This window comes from Amblyomma americanum, chromosome 11 (assembly GCF_052857255.1).
Source record: "Amblyomma americanum isolate KBUSLIRL-KWMA chromosome 11, ASM5285725v1, whole genome shotgun sequence".
Classification (NCBI taxonomy): domain Eukaryota; kingdom Metazoa; phylum Arthropoda; class Arachnida; order Ixodida; family Ixodidae; genus Amblyomma; species Amblyomma americanum.
In genome coordinates this window covers 2,509,624-2,531,053 of record NC_135507.1, presented here as the reverse complement: position 1 = coordinate 2,531,053, position 21,430 = coordinate 2,509,624, and the positions used below count along the sequence as shown (strand labels likewise).

The window sequence follows — 21,430 nt, the reverse complement described above, 5'->3', positions numbered from 1 at the left end:
GCCCAGCGAAACGCAGCAGCGAAAGACTTTGCAATTCGAATGAGCGAGTTCCATAAGGCCAGCTGTAGCTATCGCGTCACTCCACGTTTAACCAGGGCTAAACCACAGCCATTTCTTTTTAAACTGCGTTTTTAGATGTTATTAGAATCCGCCATTTTCTTTAAATACGTCTGCCTACACTTCTCCCAAGGTGGCTGAAGTGGTCTTGAGGAAGCTCCATGCAAACTCGCAGTGCCGGCTTTCCCTTTAGAACATGGAATTTTACCCTCCTTCATGTTCTAGAAACTCTGCATGGGTGTTCTAAGCATCATGGGATAAAGAGCTACGGTCTGCAGAACCACAACTTTTGGCCATTAATAATGCAAACATAAACGTTGTTCGATAGTCAAGAATTTCCTAGCATTCAATATCCTGTTTCAAAATTTATTTCTCCCACCAATAATCGCGTGGTTACAACGTTACGTTTTTTTCATTTAATTATGACGTCATTATAGAGTTGTCAGCGCCTCCTCAGGCGCTGAAGTTGTTCACGCCCTTCACCATATACCTTTAGTGTATTTTTTATTGTTTACGGTTTTTTTTATGGCTGGGGCGCCGACACAGTGCCCCACAAAGAGGATGGTCAATAAATCATCATCAGCATCATCATAATCACCCGCTATCTACCTTGCCTCGAATGTGTGCACGCCGGCCTCCATTTCGAAACTGGTTTGAAACATGGCGCTAACCGAGCGCCGTGCACCTTTCTGGTCATTTTTATTAATTGCCCTGAGCGTTTCAGAAGCAGCGAGGTTGAATGTGCCGAGGATTCTGCTGCCCTATTTACAGGAGGTGGCTACCAATTACACCCTGAAGCTCCTTGATGTGGGCGGAAAGAGCTGCTACGAATGGTAAGCGCACGTGCTGTCTGAATGAGCTTTGTTCGTAGTTGCGGCGCCTTCGAGTGCGGCACATAGTGCTCTTGGAGTATCTGTGTAGTGCTTCAAATCATGCCTGTGCCCAGCACTGGCTGGAACGCTGTACACGGCATTCAGAGATGCGCTTTGTCCTTTTGTCGAAATATCGGCAGCAGACGCATGAACTCTCATTCACCCCGCATTCAACGCTTCGAAGCTTGGCCGACGCTCCCATGACGAATGCTGCTCGTTCGGAAATTGCGAATAACGAAGCGCCCATGACGGCGCAGCAAAAATTTCTGCAGCTGTTTGCGAGCACGCGTCCTGAGCGGCGACAGCCAGCACGCGCATACACTCGACTGGAGCGTTCGAAAGACAGCCGCCCGATAGGCCTTTTAGGGACGAGAAATGAGACATAATTCATAGGAATACGCATGCACGAAAGACAGCCGCCGCTGCCCGATAGCCCTTTTAGGGACGAGAAATGAGACGCGATTCATAGGAATACGCATGCATGATAAAATATTTCGAACCGAACTAGGCCGCTCCTATGAATGACGTCAGTGTACTCCCCAGTACGCTATTCAGGCGCTCTAACAAGTCAGTGGACGCTGCATTGTGTTCGCACGCATCTTTTTTTAATCGTCCCGCCCCCCTCCCCCTCAATAAAAAAAGGGGGGGGGGGGCGTTGCCTGCATCGAATATAGTGTTACAGTTGCGATGGTTACTGCAAGAGTGAACTCGAAGCTGTAATGTAGTTCGACTGAACTTTAATGGAACAAGGGCAGCTTAGGCCAAAGAGCGTCATGGCACAGGTTATTTTTCTTTACACAAGGTGGAACCAAATTCATCGGTGGCACAGGTAGCCTCTAGGTTTGGTACGAGGGCGAGCGCTTTTTTAGGCAGGCCCCCGCAAAGCTCCTGAGAAGGGTATCCCCGGGAATCGGCACCCAATGGAGTACCCCACCTTGCACGTTACCAGAAACCGCACAGCCGGAAACAGAAACTAGGCTCGGAGAACTCTGCACAACAGCTGCTCCAGACATTGGCACAACTGCTGGAACAAATGGGAGCCAGCTACAGCCTACATGCAGACGTAGCTATCTAGCCAAAAGGACTGGCCCAAGTGGTTTAATAAAAAAAAACTTGAAAGTTTGCAAAGAGCAGCAGCTCGATTTAAAATGTCCAGATATACATGTACTGATTCTGTTACAGAGATGCTGCATCTTCTGAATTTGCCACCTCTAGCAGAATGTTGCCGAATGACGTGACTAAAATTTTTATTTCAGCTCTCAAGAAATTTCTTCAATATCAATAGTTCCCATTACTTGGTCCCAAAGCAACTTATACATCTGAGAGCAAGCAATGAATACTGTCACCAAACCCCATACCCACATATTAATGTGTATGCTTATTCTTACTTTCCGGAGATGATAGCAGAATGGAATGATTTACAAGCATCTCTCTTACGGTCCAGTACATTAATAACATTCAAGAAAGCTATCTCCATTTTGCACTAAAAAGTTTTTTTCAGTGTCATACGCCTAACCACTTGGTGATTACATCTCGCCTAAGGTGAAGGCCGGAAATGTAGAAATGTTTTTTTTTACTTTTCTATGTGAAGTAACTTTTTATAGCGAATATTTATTAACACTGCTTCTGTAGAAAAAGAAAAACTTTATGCTGCAAGAAATATGTGTAGGTGAAGATGAACATTGTATTTTTGTATAATCAAAAGGAAACATGCTACTCCTCAAGTGTCACGCCCCACGACTGTAATGGCCCCACGGCCAACAGTATTTGGAAATAAATAACAGTGAAGGAGAGGAGACTGCTGGTCCGTTGGTTTTAGAAAAGGCATCGGACGCACGTCAACCCGAACAAGGTAGTTGGACCTGAAAACAAATCTATTGAGGCCCCCATCATCGTGGTGAACAGCTGGGTGGGAGTCTTCATACCAGAACAGTGACTGACGCAGCTGCAGTGACAAGAGGTCTTACGGTGGAGCCTAGGCAAAGGGGTGCCACGCGTCACCATAGAAGACAGTGCTACAGCTTAAAGATTGCTCAATATGGACGGTGGATGCCGTGTGCGGAAATGGGAGGAATTATACCGCGTGATGGAAGCCGAAAACATGTCCTTATACACAGTGGTCGAGACCCACTTTATGGACATAGAAGAGCCTCCTGTCCACCAAGCGTGGTGCTGGGCCGGCAACAATAGATTGACACAGGACTGTAAAGGTTGGGGCGTCGGACTGTTGTGGCACCAAGGGCTTGATTGGTGAAGAGCAGCCGGAGTATGCAGAGACCACCTGTGGTCCACTGGTGATGTTCTTGGGGTCTCCACTGTGATATGTGGGGTGTACTTCTCAGTTCGTAACACCCGGTTGGAAGACAATCCGCCTTTTTCATGTTCCTGTGCTGCCACCTCGCGTACAGCGCTGGAAGCTCATTGGAAGGGTACTGTGCGCCCAACCCGGCCGGAGTGAGTGCCGCTGCGGAGCACGTTTTGTAGGAATCTGTCAACGATTGCATGTCCTGGGCAGCACCTGGTGCCTGGAGGATTTCTAGGATTGACTGGTGGCTGTGTGCAAAGTCCGAGGCAGGCAGCTGAGCCCACCGAAGAGCAAATTCTTCAGTATCTCCGATCATGCGGCATGCGATGCGATCGCCAGCTGAGCAAGGGCCGCCGCTTCAAAGATGAAGGCTACATTCGGAACATAATGTTCAATGAAATATCCCCGATCAGTGAGAATGGCGTTTTCCGCTGTATATGCCTGCCATCCATGAAAGGTGGATACTACATCGTGCACGCCGTAGCACAGAAAACGACTGGGGACAACAGTTTTCACAATCCTGCCGCGGTGGCTGAGTGGTTATGGCGCTCGGCTGCTGGCCCGAAAGACGCGGGTTCGATCCCGGCCGCGGCGGCAGAATTTCGATGGAGGCAAAATTCTAGAGGCCCGTGTACTGTGCGATGTCAGTGCACGTTAAAGAACCCCAGGTGGTCGAAATTTCCGGAGCCCTTCACTATGGCGTCCCTCATAGCCTGAGTCGCTTTGGGACATTAAACCCCACTAAACCAAACCAAACCAAGTTTTCACAAGCAATCGTTGTGCTCGAGCGCTTCCGAATAGCTACACGAGCGATAAAAGCACAAGCGTACTCGCAACATGGCAGCTCTGCTAGCATTTTACTTTATTTTCCCGCAGCGCGCTGCTGCATAGGTTAAACAAGCATGCGCGTCCATAAAGACGTGCGCGAGAAGTGCACATTGAGCAATTCCGACGAAACCACGCAGAACTTTTCATCATGGATATGATGCGAACACACGCATAACGCACCTTCTGCTCCTTCTGCCTCTTAATACATGGCACATATCCACTTTGGGGTATTGGCCAAGATGTAGTGGCATAAACAAGGAAATTTCCTTAGGAGATCACGACAAAATTGTAGCATCATGCGTGAATGCTCTCGTAGCTTCTTTTTCGTTGTCCGCTCCACCGCGCGTTGAAAGCGGCTCACAGCGGCTCACAGGCATTTGGCCTTCTTGCTTGAGAAAGCAAAAAGCATCGGAATGAAGTCTGCGTGCCGCGGTGACATTCGAGGCCTTCCTGCCCATCAATAAAACATTTCGTGATGGACTGCACACGCATTTAACCACAGTACCTCGTCCGCACCTGTCACAAAGTGATTCCCGCACAGTCTTGACGGTGCCCAATGGCGGCCACGATCGTCGAGCCGGCGAACGGCTTTTATCCACGCTTCGCTTCGAAGGCGGTCCCGGGAAGCGTTCGGAAAGCGAATAAATCCGAGTTTGATTCCCTTTACATATTGGGCAATGCAGCCGTATGTAACACATGTCGCAGGCATTGCAAAATGCGTCGCACTGAACGCCCGACGGCTGCAGCAACGCACCCCGCGTAGGAAGCTGGTTTGTTTACACTTCCATGGCCGGTCTCGAGTGGCGCGCGACCCTTCCAATATGTTTCGCGACACCGCCGCCAGGGGATGGGCGCATGCGCAGTCGCGTCGTGAAAAAGGCGGATTGGAGCCTAATGAGCTGCATCAGCCAAGACGCTCAGACAAGGGACAAGGAAGTGATCATCCTTGGAGATTTAAACGGCCACCTATCGGAATTAGGTGGCTACACGGACGAAAATGGTGAAATTCCCCTACTCCTGGCGGACCAGCTACACATCGATGTTGAAGACTTTGACCCACGTTGCGACGGGCAATTCACATGGTGTGCCAGAGCTAGTGCAACATGTATAGATTATGTCCTCATGTCGTCACGCCTCCAGGGTTTTCTTGAGCGCCTCGTTATTGACGAGGAAGGGCTGTATAGCACAAGCCTCTTCGTCTAGACTTCACCCGTCGTAAACATCGGCGAGTGAGACAGTGGCACAGGAAGAAAAGCGGCCTCTGCCTTCCAGACCGAGCAATACAGGCGGTAGCGACACAGTTCGAGAAAAGCAGAGCTCAGCACGACGCCCAAACCTACGAGGAATATGTGACAGTGCTGCACTCTATTATGCACCAACACATGGTAGAAAACAAATGGGAGAACTATCAAGAAGAATTCTTGGTGGTATAAGGAGATAGCTGAGGCGGGGCGAGCGTGTCGAGAGGCCAACCGCCTACATAGGAGAGCCTTGAAGGGCCAAGACGAAGAGGCATAGGAAATTATTTGGCGAGTGTACCTTGAGCTCAAGCGCAATATGCACATGCTGGTCCAGATAAAAACTGCAGAGGACGACAAACGAACTATGTGCAGCTTAAAAGAAGGGAAATCTGGAGCAATGAAATTTTGGTGCTACATAAGATCCCTAGATGGAAGGGATGAAACTGTGGCACACCTTCCAATTCAGAAACCGGACAGCCCATGTCCGACCTGAAGGCCTGTCACAGCTCATATCAAGACACTGTATGATAGGGCAGAGACAGATGTGGGCCCTGTCGACCAATTCCATACCAGTGGGCTTGATGACACTGCAACACCCCTCTAGTTGTAAGGGTTCACCCGAAACTGAGTCCGTGAGGGCACCGGAACCGAAGTGGGAAGTGATCCCCGCTGCACTTGACCGCACAATTGGCTGTGTGCGTAAGCACACTGCCACTGGAATGGATGGTGCGCCAGCCTCTGAGGTAAAGAACCTTGGCCTGGTCAGCTCCTTTGCCATGGGAGAAATCTGAAACAACGGACTAACGTTTGCATGCTCTCTCCTTTAGCCCGACTACGTTTGCACGCTCTCTTCTTTAGCCCGACTGTGTATGGTCGAATGTATGCTTCAAGCACAGACATGAACTCATTCTGCCCTTATATTTGACTAAAAGGCAGGGCCTCTGTAGCCTCTCTGTAGTTCATCTTCCGACAGGTCTGAATGAGTGTGTAGAATTATATGCTGCGTGTAGCACTTGGATGGCAAGTTTCAAAGAGTAAAGGATTCTGCAGCGTAAATATAGCTTTTGAAATTTCAAGCACATCTGCTTTAGTTTTGCACAACCGCGGCACCAGCAAGAATTCATGGTGCTCCCCAAGAAAACGTATTATGTCATTCGCGAAAGGAACGGTTCGGGTATAAATGGAACCCAACCATGGGGGGCCGCAGGAGCACAGCATGTTGCACACACGAGACCTCCAAGATGTCCTCTTGAAAAGGAATTTTGAAGTTTGGCGGTGTCTCACGACCGACTGTCCCGCCCGATGACAATGCAAAAATTAAGTCGGTTGTTGAGATAGTAACTGCAAACACGAGCTAATTGCCAGCAAAGCAAAATTAGTTCGGAACTGAGCTCTGTCTCAATAAAAACCGTCTTCACAAGCAAACAGACTTATCGGAGAGGCGATGACTACCAGCTTTGCATCGTTCTCCTGCATTTCTGCAGCCTCGTCATCGCTTTCGATAAACCTCCCGAGAGCATGAACTTTTCTCACGGCGCTCAGAAAACGAAGTAGCACCCCAAAAAGTTTTCAGCAGCCTAGTGGAGCTCCACTAAACCCCACAGCAATGCACGATATAGCAGCTGGCTTAGATTACAATGTAAGGAACTGAAAATTAAGATTTGCAACGTTTACATGTTAATAAAAGTCCTTGAATTTAAGAATATATATATATAGGGCATTGGACATTGAGCTTCATAGTCTGAGATCTGCTACAAAAATATTTAAACCATATATTTTTAGGCAGCTTCAGGACACGCCGGAGGCTGAGTATACATGGACAACAAAAAATTTATGGTGCTCTTTTTGGTAGCTGAAGTCACTCATTGGACATACATAATTTCTGAAATTGCAATACTCAGTACGCATCAATATCTGTGGCAGCATACGCAGCATACTGGTTGCTTCTGTTATGTTCTGGTAAAGCTAGTCGGGCCAGGATGACGACAAGAAAGCTTGCATTCCAATTCTAAAAATATTTATTGGGCGAACTCGTGTCCTCCAACAGAAAGCAGTTTGGCGGCACAGTGATAAAACGTGCTCGGTCAACTAAGTTCTCTAAGTTCAGGATGGTCGCTCTCGGCCTTGCAAAATTTAAAGGTGATAAGGAACTTGAAACATTAGACGCCAAATGTGCTTACGACAATTTTGGACATGAAGAGAGACTTGAGCGTGGCTACAGACATTCCAGTGAAATCTGGTGGCCTGTCGTTTGACAAACAAAAGTGGAAAGGCCACGTGCCATTGGCTTCGAGCAGAGGACAATACATTACAATGCTTCTTGACACTTGCTCACACATTAGTAGTTAATATTATTTCGAGCTGTCGATACAGGCCTCTTGTTCAAGGAAGTTGTGACGTATATGAGGGTGAAAATAAGTACATTAGTCAAGACGTGAGAAAAGTGATATCAGCGAAAGTAAGTACTATATGTATCTCCCAGCAATCAATTTATTTGACAGCTCAACGTTAGTGTACATGAGTCTGACTTTCAACTCCACAAATATCGTCTCAAGCTACCAGCTACGGCGTTATTGGATTTACGGCTCACTTGTCATAGAGAATTTTCACTGCGATATAGTACATTTTTATGGGATGAATGCAAAACTTTTGCTCTCTGAGTTATCAGTCTCTTCCCCTTAGCATTAACTTTTTATTGAATCACGGACCATGAGACATACGAGAGAAAGTGATCAGAATATTTCCTTCTGGACTTAAAACTCCAAATGCTCGACATAGTTCTGAGGAATGGGAGAGGGATTCCTCATTTTACATGATTTCATCGAGCAAAGTTTGTGATGAAGAATCTGTGCACATGTGAACTGTGTTGAAGATATGCAGCTTAAGGATCTGCATTTTGTTTTCATTGATTTCGGTGCTGCGCTCACCATGAACCAGCGGGCTACATCGCGAAGCCAGGCAAAACCCACCTGCTGCCTACCGCAGATGGAGGCGTGGAGCCAGTGGTAGGGTCGTCGCGCCTCTAGCGGCGGCGGGCGGCATAACTTCCAGAGAAAAACTCGCATTGCTTCCACGGCGAATGTGAAGGCCATATGAAAGAGCGCGCGCCCTCTCAAGACTGGCCGTGGCCGCAGATGCCCGTTAGGGCTACAACCACTTCGTGATGGTCAGAAACCTATGGAAGCTTGTCCACGTCCCTGGCCTCACCTTTGCAAATGCAGTTGTATGTTTTCCATCAGACACGAGTGAGGTTGGAGCGGCGCCAGCGGGAAGTTGGCCGCATAGCAGCCGGCTGTCACGGCACAGTGGCCAATGAGGCAAACCAAGGCGACCTCGGTTGGTCATTGTTCGAGGTGCGAGAAGCGGTCGTCTATAGTTCATGAGCCGTGACAGATGGGCTCGCAGAGTGTTTGAGTATTTAGTTACATGCATTCACGCAAGCTGGATCAGACGCCTACGAGCAGTTGAGAAAAAACTCAAGCTGATCTAGACCTTCATACAGGAGAATTCAAGCACAGCATGGACGCGAGAAGTGTGCAAGCATGTGAGTGAGAGTCAGGAAATGGCATGGCGTGAAGCACTAACTGCCAAGACATAGCTGGTGTTGTACAGAATGCACAAGACAAATCTGAGCTGTCAACCTGTACGGCAACAAGCGTTGGAAGTGGACTGTTGTTCGACGCCCGTGCGGGTGTTTTGTGCACAATGGAATACCGCCTTTGCTTTGACTCGGCCATCGGCACCCAAGCTGCAGTCTGCAGTCTGCAGACACAGGAGCGCTTGGTGTTGCACTGCGCGAAGCTGCTCCCACAGCCGAGAGAGGGCGCCACCCTCCCTGAAGCACTGGGCTTCATGGAAGTGGAGCAAGAAACGGACATCACAACTACCAAGGCACACCTGCAACAGTGGTGGGCTCAAGCCAGGCGCAGGTGCTTATAGTGACGCCGGGTGTGTGTGTTCGCAGTGTGTCCTTTTTTTTCTCTTTTCTTGTCATTTGAGTTATTTTCTTTTTGGCGGGTCACAATAACGTGACCACCCATTCCAAAGTGTTGCCAACGTGGAAATCATCATCATCATCAATCATTTCACCCCAGAGTAGCCGAGCACCAGGCCTGGGGAAGCTTGTACCCATTGTCATAGGCATGAACAGAAGTGGGGGGGGGGGGAGGCATGCCCCCCCCCAATTGGCTTGAGAGGGCCCCCTTTATGGAGGGTCCCATTGTGTTACCCACCCAGAGGTACTATTGATCTAACCCCTCACCTCCTGCAGGTAGTTTATGTTCAGCTCTGGTGAAAAGAATCTCAACATGCCTGTTTTTGTGCGTTATATCATATGCAGGTCAGTTATCTCAGTGCTAGGATGGTGCTCTGCCAACTAGTTTTCTTGACAGATACTGTACTACAGTAAGTTGGTGCAGTACAGAAGCCCTGGCGAGGTTTTATGGTGTGATGTGATGATGTGGATGACATTAGTTGGGAGGTTATTCAAGTGTGGTGAGCCGCCGCTGCGGTGGCTCAGTGGTTATGGCGCTCGGCTACTGACCCGAAAGACCCGGGTTCAATCCCGGCCGCGGTGGTCGAATTTTGATGGAGGCGAAATTCTAGAGGCCCGTGTACTGCGCGATGTCAGTGCACGTTAAAGAGCCCAATGTGGTCGAAATTTCCGGAGCCCTTCACTACGGCGTTTTTCGTTGCTTGAGTTTCTTTTTGGACGTTAAGCCTGCATAAACCTCATGTGTGGTGATTTAACTGAAGTACGCCACTCAGCTGCTGAGCCAGACGATGCGAGTTCAATCCTGGCCGCGTTTCGATAGAAGGGGAACACACGTGCACTTGTGTGCTTTGCAATGTCGGCACACTTTAAAGAACCCCAGGTGGTATAATTAATGCAGAATGCTCCACTACGGGACCCCCAATCACTTATGTGTTGCTTCGGGATGTTAAACTCCGCAATTTACAATTTGTTTTTCCATCTTTCTCGCTCTCCGTGTTTGCAGGCAGTCCAGCCGACCTGATGTGGCCACCGTGTCCACCGAGGGCAACTGCCCACGGGAGGCCAACGTTTCGGCTGTATGGAGCATGCCCAACCGACAGACAGCCATGATATCTGTCCACGAGCCCAGGTGGGCATCTCCTTTTATGTGCACCCCGTGTTGTGCTGGCATCTTTTCAAAATGCCTCTTGTGCCTCGGTCATTTTGGCCACAGTTCTCATTTTGGACCTCTTTCCACATAGTGAATTTTGGGGAGCTAGTTTCTGTGTTGCTCACCAAAGCAGTAATGCTGTTGCTGTGCTGACAGCAAGGAACTGTGCCCCAGTATGAAGTGAGCCACATTTGGGCAGGCCTAATGTGCAATGAGCCTTACCAAAAAGCTCATTTTATGGCGGGGGATAGCCTGTGTACATTATGCTCGATCCTTCCGTAATCATCGGTATCTTCCTTAGAAGAAATTTTAATGTATTGACATTAGAATCTCCAGCTTCCAAAAATCTGTCTTTCCTTCTGAAGCCTCAGTTTGTAAGTGGTAAGGGAAAGTGGAGAGTGGATAGAAGGACGGCGTGCCACATTGTGATTGCTGGATTGGATCGGGAGAGAGTGCAAAAATCTGGGCAAGTTGGTTGCGATTCATTTCAAACCTAAGACTAGCGCTTACGACGTGGATGTAGAAAAAGAATCAGACAGGACGAGCACTGAACAACAACTTAATTCTTAATTCAACAGAACATAAATACATTTGAGGTGGGAGATGTGCATGCAACACTGGAAAAAGCCTAAAAAAACCAAAATGTACATCATTTTTACACACGTGGCAGACCGTATTCAAGATATTAAACTTTTTTTATGACAAGGCCAGAGACGGTTTGCTGGTGCACATCTCACCTTCCTTTCGAATGCGGAAGGCCTCGCTTATCTCACGTTGTAGCCTCGTGCCTCCCTTGCCTAGCACACACCTCTGTGTTGTGCTATGTTGTGCCAAGTACTAAGTGTTGTATCGTACTTGGTCAAGAGAAGCGACAAATGTTACCGAGCTTCTGTGGTCGCGTGGCCTATCGTCGTTGTGTGCTTGGTTAAAAGCGAAAGCAGCAGTTAAACTTGTATGGAAAAAAGTGACGTGCCTAGACATTAGTTATCTACCTGACAAAGTAGAAGGCGTTCTGAGCCGGGGGCCTAAGTTTTGCAGTCAGCTAGATGAGACGCCATTGGCGCTACTTACCATGGTTAGAAAAGTATTACAATGTGCTGATGTCGAAGAAAGGGCTAGGTGTATTTCCGAAGACATTGACTGTTTGACAAGTAGAAAGTCCAGGTCCTGTGGGCTAACATTTCCTGTGAAGAATACTGTAACTTACTTGAGAAAATGTAATCTTTCTTTGATAACTGCAAATAAGGAGGGCGGCCTTGTAGTGTTGCCGGAACCTGTAAACTAGGAGAAGGATAAGCAGGCGCTAGGCAAGAACTTCATCCAGCTGGGAAGGTATGATAAGAAAGTAAAAGAACTGAAGCGGTAAAAATGTGTGAAGCAATGAATCTCATGAGATTCCATAAATCAGTCACAACAACCGAACTGTACGGTCTGAAGGTGTTCATTTCAACAAGAGCCCACAAGAAAGGTATGTGTTCCAGAGCTATAGTTTCTGAAAAAGGGGCTTGGCAAGGTCTGATTTCCCAATTTCTGCAGAGGCACTTAAGTTTGACTCCTAACATGCACGGTGCAGCGCTCTACATTTATTTCTTATTCTGTGTTTGTACATAGATTATACTACTCCCCACCCCTACCCTTCCTTACTATCACTCCCCCCTTTCTTTCCCTCTCCTTGTCCTTTTATTCCCGCTAGCTGCAGCTCAGGTGCTGCAGGTTTCCATGACAGATGCCTTTCCTTCAATCTTTCCCTCCATATTTTCCTTCCATTGCTATTTTATTAATAAATAGCCACTAACAACAGCAACTTAACTTTGCTTGAAATTGATGATCCTTTTCATGTGAGGAACTCAAAAGATGTCACTGATTTTCTGGCCAATGCTCCCAAAGCTAATTTTGCCGCCCTCTCAGTAGGTGTTGAAGAGCTGTTTTATTCTGTTCCACAGGCAGAGCTGATTGATGCAGTTGGAGGAAGGATTGAAAAACTACATGTGGTGGCAAAGCATTCCATTCGCGAACTGATCTCACAAAGAACAAATAATGGAGAATGTCACCTGTAAAATGAAGTTCACAAAGTGTTATATTTGGTCCCTTCGCTTTGAAACATAGGATGGCAGCTTTAGATACTCTTCTTTGTCTATACCAGTTTTAGAGTAATAAATTTTGTGTAAGAATTACAACCTCAGTTTTCTTATGTGATGTTTGTGGTCTAGTCATTGAAGATTTCGGGTCATAATTTCCAAGAATAAAAGTACTGCCCTCTTCTGAATCTTTTCCAGTTTGTGTACAAGCTCTTGCGTGTATGGGTCCCAACAGATGGGTGCATATTCCGGCATCGTGCAGATGGGAGTAGAGTGTAACAGTTCTTTGCTGTGTTGGGGGGAATGTAACTCAAGCTTCTTTTTAAGAAACCGAAGACGCGAGCAGCTTTCTTCACAATGGGCTCAACATGTTTTGACCACTTGAGGTCAGCGGTGAGATAAACGTCGAAGGGCTTAAAATTTTGTGCCTTGTTTACGCATTATGAAAAGAAGCAGCATGCCAGGCATATTTTTAGTCGTGGGCATTTTTTCCTTTTTGTTTTTAGAGCGGAAACTACGTTCTTCAAGGTCATGTTGGTATGCAAAACGACCTTGGGAGGCAGAGGAATGCTAACTAAAAATATTGAAAATGAAAACATCAATAAAATGAAATATTAAAATAAAAACAACAAACAAACCAAAATAAAAACATGAAAACTTACATAAAAGTAAAGAATTGCAGAAAGATTTGCAGAGAGAAATGTTTAAACAATTGCAGAGAGAAGTGCAGAAAGAAATATATAAAAAATCGCAGAAAGAATTGCGGAAAAGCAGCTTTCAGTGTGCATTATGGTCTGTGAGAATTGCGACGAACCTGCATCAGTTTTTGCCCTGACCTTTGTGGTGTCATGAATGAGAAAGGATTCTGTGAAGGCTATAGTGATCCTGGTTAGTTTGTGACAAGCATATGTATACTATAAGTGAATCACATGCATCTCTGCTGTTGTGGTATTAATGCTTTTTGTAACGCAGTTCTTCCTTTAGTAACTTTTTTCAGGATTCAGAAATGAGATTACAGGGTTGCACTTCTGGTGAGAGGCTTTGCTTGTAATGGAAGCGGTTATTTCTTGGTTTACACATTAGTCTGCTGTGTTTGCTGTAAGGTTTTTCAGTTTGTCTATGATCACCACTGCATTTACCAGATATGCTCAGCATGACTTCTCAGAGAACTTGCTTTTCAATGCTATGTTTGTGAGGTTCTTTTGTACAGCTTCAGTATTTTCATGTTGCCTGTGATGCCTCTCATTCATGGTCATGCACTACGGCTGTGCAGTCATCAGACTGTTGCTGTGTGTCTACTTATCTTTTACTGTTCATTGTTCTCTTGCATGACCTTATGCTACTACGCGGCACAAGTCACGTGCATAGTCAGAAGAGTCTCGTTAGAGGCCACGGCCTCAAAGAGCGTAGCTTTCTAAAGATGACCCAAGCTTACATCATTAGTCGCATTTGCTATGCCACATCCTTTCTAAACATTAAGAAAATGGAGCATGACAGAATCGACGTCATAATTAGGAAATGCGTGAAGTGAGCACTTGGACTCCCCATATTCACTTCAACGAAAAAGCTGGAAGGAATGGGAATCCACAATAGATGGCAGGAACTAACTGAAGCAGTAAGAATCGCTCAGCTAGAAAGACTGAGCACGGCAAAAACGGGGAGAACCATCCTCGGGTGGATAGACCTCCAACCAGACAGAGGCAGACACGAAAAAACACATTTCCCTAGACATGAGGAATATTTATTGATCACACCTCTACCGAGAAACATGCACCTGACACACAACAAAGAACGCAGAGAACACAGAAAAAACTATCGCCAAAATTATGGAAAACAAGACAGCCGAGGAAGTAGCCTATGTCGATGTGTCAGGCAGAAGACATGGAGCGGCAGCATAGGCAGTGGTAGATAGAGACTGTACATACAAAATTACGGCCTCATCACGCACGCGAGAAATAATTACGGCCGAAGAAGTTGCAATAGCGCACGCTTGCGTCAGCACCCGAGCATACATAATAATTAGAGACAGCAAAGCAGCCATTTGGAATTTTGCGAAAAGTAGAATTTCGGAGGAAACCAGACGCACCCTCTCAACAAACCCAATTGATCGAAAAATATCCATCATATGGATACCTGCGCACGAATCTGCCCCTGGCAACGAGGCTGCGCACGCGCTCGCTCGAGATCTCTACTACCGAGCGGCCGCAGAACAGCCCGGATGCACAGGTATGAAAGATTGCATCATCTCATACCACGAACTTACCGAACTGTGTAAGTTACATAGGATATTTCCACCCCCAGATCAGTCTCTCTCCAAAAATGAGGCATGCATTTGGAGGCGGTTATAAGCTGGAAATTACATCTGCCCAGTCTGGGTCTACCTGACACAGACTGCGGATGAAAAAGATTGAAAATATAAAAATTGTGGTGAAAGGGGCACCATTCATCACACAATTTGGGAATGCGCCGATTCCCCGGGCACCGGCTTAACCATCAACAGTAGAGAAGCCTGGGATGTTTCGCTGCGGAGCGAGGACCCCGCCATCCAGCAGCAAGCCACCCGCCTGGCGGCTGAGGCCTTGAAGAAGCATTGCTTCTTCACTTGTCTTTAGTCTGCGGAGCATCTCCTACCCGCGTCCCAGGCCTGCGTGCCGTGACCAGGGACTTGGGGGCTCCTTCTCGGTGGACAATAAAGTTTTCATTCATTCATTCGCCTGATTCTCTTCACTAGTTTGCACACACTTCTTTGCTGCTCATCATTAATCTCAGTTCACTAGTTTGCACACACCTCTTTGCTGCATATCATGACTCTCAGGAAAAAAAATTGACGCTAGAGACTGGTCCTGCAGTCAAGGCTGGTTTTGAGCATTGTACATGCTGCATATCATCAGTCACTTTAGGTTTCTAGAGCAGAAATATTCTCTTTGTAAGCATTTTGTTGGTATAAAATCTGGTGTCTTGTTGATGTGAGTTTTTTTTGGAAGGAAGGTGTTGAATGAAAATTCACAGGGACACCTAATTACCTTATGTTTTCATTCACACAGCGCAAAGACGAACACGGACAAGAGGGGAGACACCACAAAGCGCTGACTTCTACAACGTTTATTGCTATGCGCAGCGATTACATATACAGTACAGTGGGCATGCGCAGTAACGAAAGGGAAAGTCATGCTAAGACTGGTAGCAGCGCCAAACCGCAAGAGAACACATTATCGTCGGTACAAGAAAGAAAGCATAAAGCTAAAACCTAAAAGGCAATGCGGTGGCATTAAAAACCTGCTGGTGCCTTTACATAGAGTTTTGCGGGATTCTTTAATGGTTTTGTTTTCTTACCCCTATGCATCTGCCTGCACACAACCAGACATCTCTTTGGGCCATCTATCTAGAGGGGGCAACATGGTTACAATGAAGGTGCATTGAAAAGTGTAGTTGTTGCTTCTAGTCTAGTAACATCTCAAGGGAATCGTGTGTCCGACGACACATTTCTTCCCATATTAGGCTTCTGATCGTATTACATTAATAACGCAGCCACTGCAGAAGTGCCGCTTATGTCCTGTACGTGCAGGTTCGGGTGAGACGCTGCGCTGTGACGTGATTGTGGATGAGCTAGTTGCGATCCAAGTGGTGAGCACAACACATGAACTACTGATGGAGGACTCGCCCGAGCTTCTTGAGCTGGTTGGACACAATCGCCAAGGTGTGTGGTACCCGCAAGGACAATGCTCTGGCAGTCATAGTTGACCAACCTACTTGTGGCTGGCGCAGGGGACACCTTTTCCTCCCTGGAAGGCATATCCTTCGACTGGAACCTGCAGCAGCAGGAGCCTGTGCTTAGGTTAGTGCAAGAAAGAGGAAAACCTTCATTTTACGCATGTGGTGCATGGCGTTTGATGCATGGGGGCTACCAGCGAGTCTTAAGAAATGCTGGCAGGGCAGCAGTGCTTTGCTGGCAGTGGCGTGGATCCCTTTAACGATTACGTTAGTCTCCGGTCTCTGCATCCTGTTAGCTGTGTGCTGTGCTGCTGGTTACACTGGGACATCTCTGCGTGTGGGATGATTGGGAAATGGTTAGGGACGTTTGGGCGGCACTTGGGGGGAGTCATTGGGAGGTGCTTGGGGGATATTTGAAAAGTGCTTGGGGTGGCCTTTGGAAGGTGCTTGGTCTTTTCGGGACTGGCATGTTAGCTTGCACAAGGCATGAGGTTGAAGAGTGGAAAGGCAGTGGGAGAAAATGTGCAAAGAACATATGGAATTGTGAAAATGAAATTTGTGAGAAGATAAAATTGTGGTCATTTAGATATTTCAGATGTCAGTGTGGAGAAATCCTCTAGTTAGTTTGCCAACCTGCGGTATGTTGATTTTTCTGACAAGTTCTATGCATCGTGCTGCTGCAATGAATTTGGCAAGAAAGCTATGTACATGAATTTCCTTTGTGGCAGCTATGGCTTTTCTAGTTGCAAGTACTTCTTTGAATTACACGCCACTTTGACAGATTCTTTCAAGTTCTATGACTTATACTACCCCTGTCTCTCGGGCAATCTCAATGCCCATTGCATCGAAATTTTCGAGGGCCATCCAGATGCATCGCTGCCACACAGCAAATTTCAATCATCATTGTGTGAGTAGTGAACGTACGATCCAACAGATGGCACTATGGGCATCAACATTAAAAAAAAAGATTGAAGTGAAGCTGAGGAAAACAAGTCAAATGTTGGAGTAAGTGCTGTTTAACTGAAACTTTTTTTCGGTAAAAAGCTATTCAGATACTTAACAGTTTGGCACACTCTAAAGACAATGATGGCTGGGCGACGATGGGCAACAGTGTGCACTTTGTTTCAGAAGCATTCATTTATTGCCAGCAAAGCTGCCACAGACATCTTTATAGGGCTCATAGCAACTATTGTTGCATCATTTATGGGGCACTTCTTGGTCTTGGTTGTCGCAGAGTGCTCCAACAGGCGAAAAAAAAAAAAACAATGCGGAATGCCACGATGCTGCACAACAAGATCAGCGTCGCTTTTTTTACATCCAGCCGCCAGGCGCTCTGCAGAGCTGTCATTCGGCAGCTGAATAATAATTTTATCAACTGTATAATGTGGCCTAAAATTTTGCATTTAAATCAGAATGTTATTTTTGTCTTTTTACATTGTTTCTTTCAAAGTATGGTCAGTGTGAAGTTGTTCTCAATGGCCCTTGTGATTCCAATGGCCATTCATGAACCTCCATTGAGTCAATACCCATAGAGTTCAATGGTCATTGAAAACTGCCATGGGGCACTGGCCAATCTGCATTGACTTTGATGTCCACTGGATCAATCCGCCTTTTTCACGACGCGACTGCGCATGCGCCCATCCCCTGGCGGTGGTGTCGCGAAACATATTGGAAGGGTCGCGCGCTCCACTCGAGACCGGCCGTGGAAGTGTAAACAAACCGGCTTCCTACGCAGGGTGTGTTGCTGCAGCCGTCTTGCGTTCAGCGCGACGCATTTCGCGATACCTACGAAATGTGTTGCATATGGCTGCAATGCCCAATATGTAAAGGGAAGCAAACTCGGATTTTCTCGCTTTCCGAGCGCTTCCCGGGACAGCCTTCGACGCAAGGCGTGGATAAAAGCAGTTCGCCGGCTCGACGATCGTGGTCGCCCTTAGGCACCGTCAAGCACGTCAAGACTGTGCGGGAATCACTTTGTGACAGGTACGGACGAGGTACTGTGGTTAAATGCGTGTGCAGTCTATCACAAAAGGTTTTATTCATGGCCAGGAAGGCCTCGAATGTCACCGCGGCATTTAGAGTTCGTTCCGACGCTTTTTGCTTTCTCAAGCAAGAAGGCTGAATGGGCAAGTGCTGTGAGCCGCTTTCAACGCGCGGTGGAGCGGACAACGAAAAAGAAGCTACGAGAGCATTCACGCATGGTGCTACAATTTTGTCGTGATCTCCTAAGAAAATTTCCTTGTTTATGCCACTACATCTTGGCCAATACCCCCATGTGGATATGTGCCATGTATCAAGAGGCAGAAGGAGCAGAAGGTGCGTTATGCGTGTGTAGGAATCATATCCATGATGAAGACCTCTGCGTGGTATCGCCGGAATGGATCAATGTGCGCCTCTCGCACTCGTCTTTATGGACGCGCATGCTTGTTTAACCTATGCAGCGGTGTGCTGGGGGAAAATACAGTGAAATGCTAGCAGAGCTGCTTTGTTGCGAGTACGTTTGTGCTTTTATAGCTCGTGTAGCTATTCTGCAGCGCTTGAACACAACGATTGCTTGTGAAAACTGTTGTCCCCAGTCGTTTTCTGTACTACGGCGTGCACGATGTAGTATCCACCTTTCATGAATGGCAGGCATATACAGCGGAAAACGCCAACCTCACTGATCGGGGATATTTCATTGAACATTATGTTCCGAATGTAGCCTTCATCTCTGAAGTGGCTGCCCTTGCTCAGCTGGTGTTCGCATCGCATGCCGGATGATCGGAGATACTGAAGAGTTTGCTCTTCGGTGGGCACTGCAGCCTGCCTCAGATTTCGCACCCAGCCATCAATCAATCCTAGAAGTCCTCCAGGTACCAGGTGCTGCCCAGGACACGCCATCGTCAACAGATTCCAACAAAACGTGCTCCGGAGCGGCACTCAGTCCGGCCGGGCAGGGCGCGCAGTACCCTACCAGTGAGCTTCCATCGTTGTACGCGAGGTGGCAGCACAGGAAAATGAAAAAGGCGGATTGGTATTGAAACTGCTCTTGTGACAGGGGTATAACACCGTTCCTGCAGGTTTGTGCCTGTGTCGGAGTGGCCATACCTGCAGCCTGGTGGTACGGGGCTGCAGCTATGGGAGTCACGAGGCCGCCGTGGCTGGGCTGTTCTGCTGGAGGGACAGGCGCCTGGCACAGCCCGGCTGTCTGTACGGCCCACCCACGTGGCTTACACCAGTGTGGTGCCCCAGGAACTGGAGCTCCATGTGGTCGACAGCGTGCGGCTGGAGCCCTCGGCTGCCTTTGTGCTGGCTGGCTGTCAGGTCTGCTTCCAGCTGCAACGCCTTGTCCGAGGGCGACCCCCGAGCCGTGAGTGTGTCCCAACCCGTGCATGTGGTGACAACGTTGTAAGTGTGGTATGGCGAAAGCATTTTAGTCAGTTCCTATTTGTGAAAAACATTCATTATGAAAGCCTATTGGCGTTACTGAGTTGGTGCGGTCCACGACTACTTGTGCTCATTAGTCAGGGGCCCCAAGTAAGAAATTTTAATCTGTAAAATCAGGATAAATGCCATCTTTTCAATGGAAAAAGTTCAAGAAATACATGATTCAACTGGGACCTCCCCCTGCCCCCTCTCCCAACTGTCCCTTCTGAAAGTTGTCCATAGTCCGTAAATCCATTTTGTCACTGGTGACACCAAGCTGCAGTTTGCTCTTTCTACCAGGGGAGGATGCATTCTTTTCATTTAGCACCTCTGCCACCTTACTGTACTTTTGGTGTGGCTAAGCAACTCTGGTGTTTAGTTCCTGAGCACAAGGTCACACAGCTGAATCTTACACTTGCTTATTGAAATAGTGCTTCATGTGACAGTGATGAGCCAGTAATGACTAGCACAGAATTCACCTGACCAGGTGGAATTCTTGGGGGGCATTGCTACATGGCTTTCACTCTTACGCATCCTTTCAGGCTTGTCTTGTTTTCTGTAGAAATGACATGTTCAAGTCTTACTGTGGCTTTACTTGGAATTTGCTGTTAGTGTTCCTTTGTATTTGCAGACCAGCTCAGCCTTGGTCCTGTTCTTGCTCTCTTTTGGCTTACTGCTGAGGTGGAAGAGCTACGTTTCGTGAGGTCCGGAGGTTGAGCGTGCTGATTGAAGACTGCTTGCTTGCGTTCCAGAAGCTTAGGGAAAACTTCATGGAAGAAAGAAGGTGTATGCCAGCCAGCAGTTTATTTAGGTGCTTTGTTAGCAAAACGACGTCAACTCTCTGCACTCCTGGATTTCCTCTTGCATCCTCTGTGCTGCTGTTCTTTGCAATGCATCCTGCGCTCTCTGCAGCGGTGGCCCCCATGGAGCGGTACGCCATGAGCATCGAGGACAGCCAGGTGGCTCGGCTGGAGGGGCAGTGCATCTGGGCCCAGAGCCTGGGCACCACACGCCTGCTGCTGACCAACGCCCGTATCCTTAAGCTGTCAAAGGGATGCCTCCTTTCCGTTTTGTTCGTGGCTTTCTCCTTGACTAGGGGACCCCTCCAGACTTGTCCACGGAGGACCACCAGCCGGGTGCCGACGTGCACGTGGTCAAGCCAAGCTACCTACGTGAGGGGGCTGCATATTTCTTGCATGGGCCCTGTGCTTGATGCTCAATAAGTGCAAAGCACTCACTTCAGTCAAGTGTCAGTGTACTATGCTGTTTCTTGTTCCACACACAGGCAACTATGTTGACATTGTGGCTATGCTTCCCAACTTGTGGGTGTTCTCTGTCACCACGGCTTGAGAAGGCATCAGGATGCAGAGGTGGCATTGCTGTGTCATCCTGCACTAAAGGGATCTTTTAGTACCATGCTTATGCAATGAAATTTGGTGGTAGAAATTGAAGTGGTTTAAGTGGTAGAAATTTGGGGTTTTACAGTGGAGAAGGTATCATGGAAGCTAGAAGTAATACATAATACGGTGCACCAAAAATTTGATTTTGTTCTGATGCAAAATTCATATACAGTAGCCAACGGGTAATTCGGACTTGTAGGATATTTCGGACCTCGATGAGGCGCCATCAGTCACCCCATAGAAGCGCACACATATTCACGACGGATATTTTGGACTTCAAAAGTCTGAAGTTAGATTTTTCGGACTAATTTCAGTAGCCTGCGGGCCAAAATCGGCCAGCTTATCGGCTTTTCGCTGGTGCATTGCCTCCGATTGGCCAGTGCAAAGAG

The 21,430-nt window shown here is 47.5% G+C and overlaps 1 protein-coding gene across 1 annotated transcript in view; it reads left to right on the top strand.

Annotated features, from left to right (window-relative positions):
• The first annotated feature begins 657 nt into the window (after positions 1-657).
• Positions 658-21,430, top strand: part of Gp210 (nucleoporin 210) — a 137,151-nt gene continuing 116,378 nt past the window's right edge. The window contains 7 exon segments of the mRNA XM_077644311.1: positions 658-890; positions 10,301-10,423; positions 16,089-16,222; positions 16,291-16,360; positions 19,296-19,585; positions 20,554-20,673; positions 20,751-20,813. Of these exon segments, the coding sequence (XP_077500437.1) occupies positions 718-890; positions 10,301-10,423; positions 16,089-16,222; positions 16,291-16,360; positions 19,296-19,585; positions 20,554-20,673; positions 20,751-20,813 (973 nt within the window). The 5' untranslated portion in view covers positions 658-717.